The following is an 11,999-nucleotide window of genomic DNA, read 5'->3' on the forward strand; positions in this document are numbered from 1 at the left end:
GCCAGCTTGCCAGGTGAGCAGAAGATTGGAGAGGGGGGAGAGAGAGAAAGAGGGAGAGAAAGAGAGAGAGAGGAAAGAGAGAGAGGGAGAGAGAAAGAGAGAGAGGGAGAGAGGGGGGAGAAAGAGAAAGAGGGAGAGAAAGAGAGAGAGGGAGAGAAGAGAGAGAGGGAGAGAGAAAGAGAGAGAGGGAGAAAGAGAGAAAAAGAGAGAGAGGGAGAGAGAGAGAAAGAAAGGGGGAGAGAGAGAGGGAGAGGAAAGAGAGAAAGAGAGAGGGGGAAGAGGAAAGAGAGAGAGAGAAAGAGGGAGAGAGGGAGAGGAGAGAGAGAGAGAGAGAGAGAGAGAGAGAGAGAGAGAGAGAGAGAGAACTTATGCACAGCAGCCTCTATTTCTTTTTAATTAAACTCTTCAATCAAGCCCCCCCCTTGCGCGCAAGTTTTGCGGCTCCCAGTGTTTTCTTTTCTCTGGGAAACGGGTCCCAGTGGCTCTTTTAGTGTTTAAGGTTGCGGAGTGATCGAGACCAATCAGATCTCAAGTGATCGATATAAAAAGAAAGAGGACGTAACACCAACTCACGGATAGTTCAATCTGATGCTTCTGACACTTTTGCTCAAGTCCAATCAAAATGTTTGCTTGCAGGATGGGAGACTTAGAAGGGAAGAAGGCCCGAGCTTTTATTCTGTGAGAATCCAAGGTCAGGCGGTAGGAAAGCTCACTACGGATTTCATCTGAATGGAAAAGAAAGAAGAGCTTCAAATCTTTCCTCGTGAACCGCTGTTCTTAGAAAAACGTCTGCTCTCAGTTCTCTCTGTCAGGGGAAGGACAGTAATTCCCTTCCCTTTATCTGTTCCAGCCCCATATTTTTCTACAGGCTTTCTTGAGAAATGATGGTGTCAATATTTCATCTGAATTTAATAAAACCGTGAGATTCCTGGTGCTCTCTGAGCTTGGTTGTTTTCTTGCAAATGTTTCATTACCCAACTAGGTAACATCATCAATGCTAGAAAGGGAGTGGGGCTTGCCTTGTCCGTGTCAATGGGGATGATCTTGGTAGCTCTGACTTGGTAGGTCCTTGATTGGGGTGTTGTTTACTGCCTGGTTGCTAGTCTAGTGCTAATCTTGGTGTTAATCTCTGCTTATCTGGGTGTTGATTGCTGGATAGGAGGTGTTTTGGTCTTTTTGTTTCTTTTCTAACTTTTGAGTTGTCTCTTTTGAATGGTATGTAGATGTTGTTTATCTCTATGTGCCTGTTGATGGCTGATTTGTCTCAGTGCGAGGTTTCCAGGAAGTCTGTAATGTTTTTTGGACTTGTCTAGGATGCTCACTGTTTCCCAGGTGAAGTCTGGCCCTGTGCTGTGCAGTTAAGGAGTTTTCATCATGTCTGCAAAAAAACAACCAAGCTCAGAGACCACCAAGGACTCCACAGTTCAATCCTGGGGTACAAATATTCTCTTCTAATCTATATAAATAAAAATGTAAATGTTTGTTTGTTCAAAATCTTAAATCTCCGAAGGTTCTTCACCGATTGCTTTGAAATTTTGACACAACGTTGCATTCGAATACGTGCGTGTTTTTATATACCTATATTATATAGATGTCACACCTGTGACAGGTAAAAACATGCTTTTTTTGAAAAACAGTGCCATCTGTTGGACGTAAAAGCAACACACACTTTTACCAGATTGAGCCACAGCAACGCGTGGCTGGGTACAGCTAGTATACTAATAATAATGACTAATCTGAGGACACAAGAGCCATCTTGCAAATATTCAACTAAATACAATTGGTGACAGATTATTTCTTTACTTTTGCCCAATATCTGCAAGGGAGAGGTGAGCCATGCTGGGAAAGGAAAGGAAAATATCAAAATGAAGAAGTTAAATGAAAAGTTAAAATAAGTGGCAACTGATATCTGTTAGGCCAGTCCTTTTCAATTTGACAACTGTAAGATGGATGGACTTTAACTCCCAGAATTCCATGCTGGCTGGGGAATTCTGGGAGTTGAAGTCCACACACCTTCAAATTGTTAAGGTCGAGAAACACTGTGTTAAATTCTTCAGTGCAGGAGAAGGCGTGTGGGAGATTCCCTCAGTAAATACGGAGAAATACCAGAAAAGATGGACCAGCAACATGGTGGTGGAAGCAGGGGGCCAATAAGAGGTCTATATCACATGCCTCTTTGCATATTGAAATTAACCAAGGGTCTGCCCTGCATGAGTTTGAAGGATGCGGACTGCTGTAGGACCCCGAAGGACTGCAGCATTTCCCATCACCTAGGAAATCCTGAGTGACTTTTGAAACAGTAAAGCACACTTCTGCCACGCTGGCCACATTCTCCTGAGATGTTGGCCTCTGCCACTGGAAGACTAAGGTTGGGATGGAAGATGGGTGGAATACGATGGAGACCTCCACTTGCAGAACAGGACGAGACCTGGAAGCAAGAAGAAAAGGAAAGATTATTTTCATTAAGATACTGTGTAATCAGGAATCAGCATCAAACATGAGCTAGCAAAAAACATCTAAGCCGATGTTTCTCAACCTTGGCGACTTTAAGACATCTAGACTTCAATTTCCAGAATTCCCCAGTCTGTCTGTCTTCCTTTCAGTTGGAGAATTCTGGGAGTTGAAGTCCAGACTTCTTAAAGTTGAGAAACACTGATATAAACTGAGGGTGCATTACACGGCCACTGGCTTTACTCCCCAATCTCTGAGGAGCATTTTCTTACCACGTAGCAAGTGACCTCATTGGTGTCAACCTTACTATCCTCACTTCTTCCACTGGGTCAAACCATGCTCCCTCCAGCAGCAATGACGGGTTTCAAAAACTGGCTTTAAGCCAATGTCCCCCCCTCCTCCAGTTTCACTATTGTCTTGTTGGGTTGGTGAGAAAACCACCATAATAGATTTGCTAGTTTCAAAAGCAGAGGGCCTTCAACTTCTGCAGAAGAGTCCGAGCCCATGGAACCAGAAGACAAGATAAATGGAGGGGGTCCTGCCAATGGGAAACTGCCTAACTTGTAGACCCCTTATGTTTATGATAACATTTTCTCCAATGTAGCAGCTCAGCATTACATTCACCAACCTGTTCTATCCAGCCTATTGCCGTCCTTGTTAGAGGCACAAGGACCAAACCCCTGCTGATACAATAGGCTGGAGACTTTAAAACAAAACAAAATCCCTTTTATTTGGGTGACAAACCTGTCAATAAGTCCAAAACACAAACAGCAAAACTCAAGTCCAAAGGAAGGAAATAGTCCACAGGAACACGTTGCAAACAAGATGATTCCATCGCTGACGATACATAAGTGGGTTTTGGGTTGCAGTTTGGGCACTCGGTCTCTAAAAGGTTTGCCATCACTGACCTAGCCTTTCCTTTCATTGCATAAACCAGGGGTCCCCAACCCCCGGTCCGTGGACCAGTACCGGGCCCCGGCATGCCAGCAACCGGTCCGCACAAACAAGCAAAGCCCCATCTGCGAGATTTAGGCAGCACACAAAACCACACACCCTCCGGTCCATGGAAAAACCTCTCTCCACAGAACCGGTCCCTGGTGCCCAAAAGGTTGGGGACTTCTGGCATAAACCACCATTTCTAGAATTCCCCAGAGAGAATAATCCCCATTTGGGGTTTACTGCATAAATGCAGGGCTTTTTTTGTCATAAAACACCCAGAACGGAGTTCTGGCACCTTTTTTGGATGGAACCTTGTAGGGTAGGCAAGGCGGGTTGTATAACATGTGTGAGTTCCGGCACCTTTTTTTTTTTTTTTTTTTTTACAAAAAAAACACTGCATAAATGGATCTTGAGTGTTTCACAATTCCTGGCACATATACATTTTTATGTCAAGTGTGACACTCATTTCAAATATTTGTTTGCTGTATTGGAGATCAGCCTTCGAAAAAATATCAAGAAATATAGGTAGTCCTCGACTTACAATGGTAAAGGAGCCTGCCCAGTACGGTCATAAATCAGGACAGTTGAAACGCCAGGGTTGTTGTAAAGCAACTGTCACAGATGTCAAGCAAACCAATTGCTCGCTAAGGGCCAGTTTTGCCAAAAATCAGAAGTAAATGCTAGTTTTCGGGAAATTTGTTGTAAAACGTTGTTCATATGAACACAGGATGCTGTGAATGCAAACTGGTTGCTAATTGCCCAAATGCAGACCAGAATTTCAGAACCAGGTCACAAATAATGTGGGTAACTTCAGAACTCCAAAGGGTCACTAAGCAACCAGTCGTAAAGCAAGGACTACCTGTAATAAAAGCAAAAGTTTCTCCTCAACCTGATTTACAATATATACCTGGGAATTTCTGAGCAGAGGTTGGAAATCATAGAAACTCTAGAGCTGTCCGTCTTCCACCGTCATTTATTCCCTGCTTCATAGACCCAGGAGTCTCTTACCTTAACAAGACAGATGTGAACCCTTCCACCTGCAGTGGCATCGTAGTACATGGGAGCGCCAACCAGAACTAAATCTGTGCTTGTGTCTTGATTGAGGTCCACTGGGCACAGAGTTGCCCCAAAGTAAGAACCAACCTGTTGCATCAAATAATCACCTCTTAATTTCATTCTCCTTAAAAAAAAATGGAGCAAGATTCATCATTTGCATATTTTATGTTCTAACTGCTAAGGTAACCAACCGTCCTCCTTTAGGGAGGACAGTCCTCCTTTTGTGAGTTCTGTCCTCCCTCAAAAAGTGTCCTCCTACATGTCCTCCTTTTCGATATTTGAAGACTAATCTACAGGGCTTTTTTTTCTCATAGAACGCTCAGAACGGCGTTCCGGCACCTTTTTTTGATGTTTTTTTTTTCAACTTTTGCATGAGCTGTGCTACTCCCCTTATTGGCTTTCAAAAGCCAATAGGAATTGCTGCTGAGCGCACCAAAACACCCGGCCGGCAAACTTTGCACATGTAAGTTGTCTGCAGCAAAGGCAAATTGGCAGGAACTTTGCACCCCTCCCTGCTACCCAACTACACCATCTCCTACCTGGAGGAGACTGGAGCGGCGACGCCACGGTAACTTTCTCTTGATTTTCAGCCCTGCAAGGGCAATAATGGCTGTGGGTGCAAGAGGCAGGGCAGCAGGGCTGCTGCAGGCGGGGGTGTGAGGGGCGGCAGTGGCCAGCTTTCCCCGTGCTGTGGGAGCTGCGGGGCCTGCTCTACATGGGGCTGTGCAGGGTGGGCGGTGGTGCTGGCGGGGCGGCTGCAGGCGGGGTATGTCGATGGCGGGCTGCCCCCCGGGGCCAGAGCTGGTGCAGCTGGTGCTTTGGGAGCTGCGGGGCCCACTCTACATGGTGGGGCAGCAGTGCTGGCGGGGTGGCTGTGGGTGGGGGCGCGGCATGTAAGCATAATTACAATATAAAATGTTATTGTTACAAAATTTTTATTATGCATTTATCATATTATAGTGTATTCTGTATCATTGTTGCAATGAATAAAATGTTTCTTTTATTTACGATATTTTTTTCTTCAATTTATTTGTGTCCTCCTTTTCATTGTAAAAAAGTTGGTCACCTTATAACTGGGCAGAAGCCGAGACGTTACTGCCCGAGGCATGAAGTATTATGTTTTTGAAGAATCTAATCTTCAGGCCTGCAACAATATGTTATGAAGCAAGTAGGCCATATCAAGGACATTTTCAGAAATTTAGGGCCCTTCTCTTTGGTTCTTTGCAGCCCTCTAAAACAGTGTTTCTCAACCTTGACAATTTTAAGGCATGTGGACTTCAACTCCCAGAATTCCACAGCCAGCATTGTGGAATTGTGAGAGTTGAAGTCCACATGCCTTAAAATTGTCAAGGTTGAGAAACACTGCTCTAAAATCAGCTGTGTTAGTGTTTGGCGGCTGAACTTCTGGCAGCTCAACCGAAAACAAAGCAAAGATTTCTTTATCTTTCGGCTATGAAGCTCTCTGCAAAGCTGGGAGAAATTCCCTTTCCCATTAGCAGGGATTTTTGCCTCTCTGGAAAGAGATTAACCAGCAGAAAGATGAACCTTTCAATCTGAGACTTAAAGTCAAGCTATGACAAGTATTTAATGGCCTGGTAAGTCCTGGTATTTTGGAATTACCAGCCCCATTCTCTCCCCACAGCACCTCCATCTTGGTTGGAATTATGGAACTTTTTATATCAACACATCTTGAAGCTGTAATGGAGTGATCCAAGGAGACATGCCAGGAAGATTTAGTATCTATGGAGTATTTATCAGACAAAACTTGTGCTTTTGTCTCCAGCGTGTGAAAGCCTGGAGAACCAAGGTCAGATATATATATATATAGAGAGAGAGACTGAGACAGACAGATGCATTTCATAATAACATCTGAACACTGTCAGCTGCCTTTTTTCTGACAACTGATCCACTCTCAGCCCATTGGGAGACAGAGGCAGGAAAAAGATGTAAGATTTGAACCTTAAGATATGTGTTCATAGACAGGTAGTCCTTGACTTATAATCATTCGTTTAGTGACTGTTCAAAGTTACATCACTGAAATAAAGTGACTTCTGACCAGGTTTCACACTTATGACTGTTGTAGTGTCCCCGTGGGTGTGTGATCAAAATTCAGAAGTTTGGCAACTGGCCTGTATTTATGACCGTTGCAGTGTCCCGGAATCATGTGATCACCCTTTCGCGATCTTCTGACAAGCAAAGTCAATGGGGAAGCCAGATTCACTTAACAACCATGTAATAACTTAACACTTGCACTGATTCACTAAACAGCTGTGACAAGAAAGGTTGTAAAATGGGGCGAAACTTACTTAACAACCGTCTCGCTTAGCAACAGAGATTTCAGGCTCAACTGTGGTCATAAGTCGAGGATTACCTGTATGTGCCTTTGAACCTTTGCTCAATAGCCTTCATGGCCGAGTAATGCTTTTTGGGGGAACCTGATGCACAGCTTCTTTCAGAGGTTTTATCCGCATTCTTCAATCCCTTTGGAGTTCTTTTATCTCAGTTCGTACCTGCTCCCCTACTGCCTCCATCTTCAGCAGCCATTCCCCACTCAGGGCTTCATTCTCAAAGTAGACAACTTTGCCGATGTGGTCATAGCGAGGGGCTCCCACAACCAGACCATTCCTCCCGTTGAACCGGACAGGCTGAGAAGAATAGCCTAGAGGGGAGACAAGACAGCTAAAATAACTCAAATGATGGTAGAATAATCTTTAAACTTATAGTCAAGCCTGGGATGCATTTATTTGGAGGTAGTCCTTGAATTCTGACCACATTTGGGACCGAAATTTGCATTGCTAAGGAAGGCAGTTATTAAAATTGGTCATGCCCAATTTTAAGACCTTTTTTTTTTTTTGGCTTCTAAGCAAATCACTACAGTTGTTAGGTGAATAATGTGGTCATTAAGCGAATCTGATTTCCCCCATTGATTTTGCTTGTCAGAAACTAGCTGGGAAGGTCTCAAATAGTGATCACGTGATCCTGGGATGAACACAATGATCATAAATGCATGCTGGTTGCCAATTGCCCAAATTTTGATTGTGTGACTACGGGGATGCTATGCAGTGGTGGGATTCAAATATGCGAACAACCGGTTCTCTGTGTGGATGCCGCTTCCGGAAGTCCATTCTGGCCCTGGGCGACAAAAAATTAGCTACCGATTCTGCCAAAGCGGTGCGAACCGGCTGAATCCCACCACTGATGCTATGATAGCCATAGGAGTGAAGACTTTTTCCAGTGCTGTTGCAACTTTGAACGGTCGCTAAACAAGTGGTTGTAGGTGAAGAGCTCCCTGTAGTGTCTCAATTGAGGATTGCGTCTTTTTTTTTTAGACATGAAAAGTAAAGTTTGTCAAAATCTAGTTACTGACTATTCATTAAAATTGCAGCTTCTATGTTCTAGATCGGGGTAGGCAACCTTGGCTCTTTTATGACTCGTGGACTTCAACTCCCAGAATTCCTGAGCCAGCCATGCTGAGGGGAAAGGGAGAGGTTTCCAAGCTGAGCCATGCTGGCTCAGGAATTCTGGGAGTTGAAGTCCACGAGTCACAAAAGAGCCAAGGTTGCCTACCCTTGGTCTAGATGTTTGAGATTGTAGACAAAAAAGAAGAAGACACGAAAAGTCATAATACGTCAAAGAGCTGAGGTTGCAAACCCGAGTAACTTTTCAGAGTGTCATTAAAGTTAGAGAGAATTTTAGAGCATCGTCTCGCTAGCAGGATCCCGCATTTTGGGGGACCACGGAATGAATTCAGAATTTTGATAGCATGTTATAGATGGCACTCTCTAAAAATAGTTACGATGGGCAGGATCGACTGCCAAACATGTGCCATATTTAAAGGCAAACGGCAGGTCATCCTCGACTTTGCAACCATCCATTTAGCAACTCTCTGAAGTTACAATAGCACCGAAAAAAGTGACTGACAAGCAGTCCTTGCATTTACCATCAGAGCAGCACCTCCACAGTTACGTGATCAAAAGTCAGACATCTCAAGGATCACATGACTGCCTCGGTGGCCTTCCCGGCTGGCCTCTGACAACTGAGGTCACTGGGAGGAAACAGATTCACTTAAGGACCGCATAATTCACTTAACAACTGCAGTGATTTGCTTAATATCTGTGGTAACAGAGGGTAATAAAATTGGCATGACTCACTTAACAGCCACCTACCATCAAAAAAAATTTCTGGTCCTAATTGTGGTCGTAAGTGTAGGAATTCCTGTAGTAACTTGCTTTCTAACATTGAACTGAATGGAAACTCGTCAAATCTGGTTAGAAGAAAGCCTTGTATAGTCCAAAATAATAGAGATAATTATTAGAATTAGAATTATTAGAATTAAAATTAGAAATATTAGAATTAGAATAATTAGAATAATTGGAAATGGAAGTGGAAGTAGAAGTAGAAGTAGAAGTAGAAGTAGAAGTAGAAGTAGAAGTAGAAGTAGAAGCAGAATTCTTTATTGGCCAAGTGTGAGTGGACACACAAGGAATTTGTTTCCGGTGCAGAAACTCTCAGTGTACATACAAGCAACAAAGTGATAAATCATGATCATAATCATCATAAAATACATTCATCATAAATCATAAGATAAAACACTCAGTATAGTCATAGGATACCAAATAAGCAATCAACATAAATCATACTAGGGTATTAAATAAAACGAGTAATACAAATAATAAGATACAAGCAAAACGAGTCTAATTATAATAATTTCAGAAGAACGCCTTATTGGAAAGAGAGGGGGCATTGTCAACCAATCAGTTGTCTCTGAGGGAGATGCACAGTCATAGAATATGCTGGAGGGCGTGAATTTTGGGATTTATTTCTTACCAAGATAGGAATTATTCATATCTTTGAGGGTGCTGGATATATTAATAAATTCTGGATCTCGGTTACTGGTTTGATATAGAGTCAATCCTCCAGACCAGTCGTAGGCTCCCACAGCTCCAAGGACAGGGCCTTGCTAAATCACAGCAAAAAGTTAGAATAAGAATACAAAATCAACTGAAAAAAATAAAATAAATAAAAACAACAGTTAAGAAAAGATTAACTACCTATTGTTGCAAGTTGGTACAGATCGTCTTCAATTTATGACCAGCGGCTTAGCAATTGTTTGCAGTTATGACAGATCCCCAAAAATGGACTTATGACCTGGATTTGAAGTCCTGACATCCAGACCTCTTCCCAGAATCATGTGATTGTATTTTGGGCACTTGGCAAAAGATTTGCATTTATGACTATTTGCAACACCCTACGGTCATGGGGTGCAGTTTACAATGTTTTTTGTTAGAAACCTATGTGACAAAAATCACCCCATAGCGAACAATGGGTTCACTTAACAATTGCTGTGTTTGCTTAACGACCACTGCAAAAAAGGTTGTAAAAGAGACCAGTCACATGGTGACCCATTTATGACCGTCATGACTGGCCTAAAGTCACCCTTTCATGGTTAAAGTAGGACTTGAACTCCCTGTCTCCCACTTTCTAGCTTCATGACTTAACTTCCTAGACCAGGGGTCGGCAACCTTGGCTCTTTTATGACTCGGGGACTTCAACTCCCAGAATTCCTGAGCCAGCATGGCTCAGCTTGGAAACCTCTCCCTTTCCCCTCAGCATGGCTGGCTCAGGAATTCTGGGAGTTGAAGTCCACGAGTCATAAAAGATGACCTAGACCAAGCTTGTTCTAATATCCACCCATTGCTTTCTCACATACCTTCCCTCCCCCCCCCAAAAAAAACCATTGAAAACTTTGGAAAAATATGCATTTTCATAAAACATTTCTATAAAGCTAAGCTATCTCTGGCCATTTCAGCAGTATAGTTTAATCTGAGTACTGGTCATTTTGAGCAATGTTCCAGTATAGAACTTTTTAGTTTAAGATTTCGGGGGCTCTTGGAGAAGATAGAAATCGTTACGGTATTGAGGGTAGGAGAGAGAAGGAGAAAAAGGGATCATTCATTCTCCATCACTAAGGATCTTCTAACAGATTGTCGCCAAGAATGCAGTGGGTGGAAGCTCATCACAGGGAAATTCAACATAAAATAAGGAGGAATTTCCTGAGTGAGCATGATTAATCAGGAGAATAGCTTGCCTCCTGAAGTTGTGGGTGCTCCATCTCTGGAGGTGTTCAAGAAAAGCTTAGACCAGGGCTTTTCAACCTTTTCACCCATTGTACCACTTTTAGGATATGGCAATATCTGAGTACCACTAGTTGCCTAGCAAGCTGTCAAAAACTTGATGACCCCCCCCCCCAAAAAAAGGAAAAAAATGATAAAGTACAGGTAGTTCTCGACTTACAACAGTTCGCTTAGTGACTGTTCGAAGTTACAATGGCACTGAAAAAAGTGCCCCCCAAGCCACAGCCGAGCAAGACACCTGCCTGCCCACCCGGCGGCACTCTTCCTCCTGTCCGAGGTTTTCATTGTTGTGAGCATTTCTGTTGAGGATTGGCAGCAGGGGTGGGGTGGGGGGGTGTTTGGTTTTTATTACCCCCGTCTGCTGGGTGGTTGCAGCAGGTTTTGGTCACTTCACATGACCCTGGGACACTGTGACCGTCATAAATATGAATCAGTTGCCAAGCATCTGAATGTAAATCACAAGACCCTGGAGATGCTGCAACATTCCAGCTGATTGGCGCTTCTTCTGAGCTCAGCAGAAGCGCCAGGATCAGTGCTGCTTTCCAGCTGATTGGTGCTTCTTCAGGACTCAGCAGAAGCACCACGATCAGTGCTGAGCTCCAGCTGGAGCCTGGCGCTGATCCTGGCGCTTCCACTGAGCCCTGACAGCCCCGAAGAAGCGCTGATCCTGGTGCTTCCGCTGAGCCCTGACAGCCCGGCAGCTCCAGCCATCTCTCACTCAGGCTTGTGCGGTGCTGCCACCGGTTCAGCTCATTCCCCTCCCCTGCTACCACTTTTCTAGGATGGTCGCGTACCACCTGCTAGGTGCCACTGTACCACAGGTGGTACCCATACCACTGGTTGAAAAGTCCTGGCTTAGACAACAATTTGTTGGGGATGGTATAAGGATTCCTGCCTTGGGCAGGGAGTTGGCTAGAAAATCTCCAAGGTCCTTTCTGGTCTTCTGATTCTATGATTCTATTTGTTGTTGTTGTTAGTTGCGAAGTCGTGTCCGACCCGTTGCGACCCCGTGGATAACGTTCCTCCAGGCTGATTCTATACTGGGCCCCAAAACACTCACCGGGATCAGCAGGGCACTTAAACCTTCCTGGGACATTTCCATCTGGAAGGAACTGCTACTTTGGAACTGGGTGCCTACGGGGAGACAACGACAGCAGGCAAACGGGACAGAATGTCATCAGTAAGGATATGGAAAAAATTGCATGCTCTTGTTTCAGTCAGGAAAACCGACTAAACGGATAACTGAACAAATCAATGCAGAGTTTTCACTCCAGGCACAAACGGCTAGATTCAAACGATCCTACTTTGGACATATTATGCAAAGGCTGAGCTTTTTGGAGAAATCCATAGCACCAGGAAAGGCAGAAGGAAAGAGAACAGGGTAACCAGAAACAAGGTGGACTTAGTTATATGGTAGCA

The 11,999-nt window shown here is 44.0% G+C and overlaps 1 protein-coding gene across 1 annotated transcript; it reads right to left on the reverse strand.

The window, feature by feature from the left end:
• Window positions 1-3,996: 3,996 nt before the first annotated feature.
• LOC107296290 (integrin alpha-X-like) lies at window positions 3,997-11,676 on the reverse strand. The gene is made up of 4 exons (XM_015825637.1): window positions 11,641-11,676; window positions 9,274-9,406; window positions 6,957-7,105; window positions 3,997-4,533 (listed from the first exon to the last, which is right to left on the reverse strand). The coding sequence occupies exons 1-4, from the start codon at window positions 11,674-11,676 to the stop codon at window positions 4,360-4,362; spliced, it is 492 nt and encodes a 163-aa protein (XP_015681123.1). The 3' UTR covers window positions 3,997-4,359.
• Between the last annotated feature and the right edge of the window lie 323 nt (window positions 11,677-11,999).

Source organism: Protobothrops mucrosquamatus, unplaced genomic scaffold, assembly GCF_001527695.2.
Source record: "Protobothrops mucrosquamatus isolate PMUCROS unplaced genomic scaffold, P.Mucros_1.0 scaffold2733, whole genome shotgun sequence".
NCBI lineage: Eukaryota > Metazoa > Chordata > Lepidosauria > Squamata > Viperidae > Protobothrops > Protobothrops mucrosquamatus.

Bases quoted from the DNA above. Each gene is read 5' to 3' on its own strand.
- LOC107296290 (XM_015825637.1), bottom strand. From the start codon at position 11,676: ATGTCCCAGGAAGGTTTAAGTGCCCTGCTGATCCCG. The intron at 9,407-11,640 runs GTGAGTGTTTTG...GCTGTGATTTAG, and splicing joins TAAGTGCCCTGCTGATCCCG to CAAGGCCCTGTCCTTGGAGC. The intron at 4,534-6,956 runs GTACGAACTGAG...TTGATGCAACAG, and splicing joins TGGAGGCAGTAGGGGAGCAG to GTTGGTTCTTACTTTGGGGC.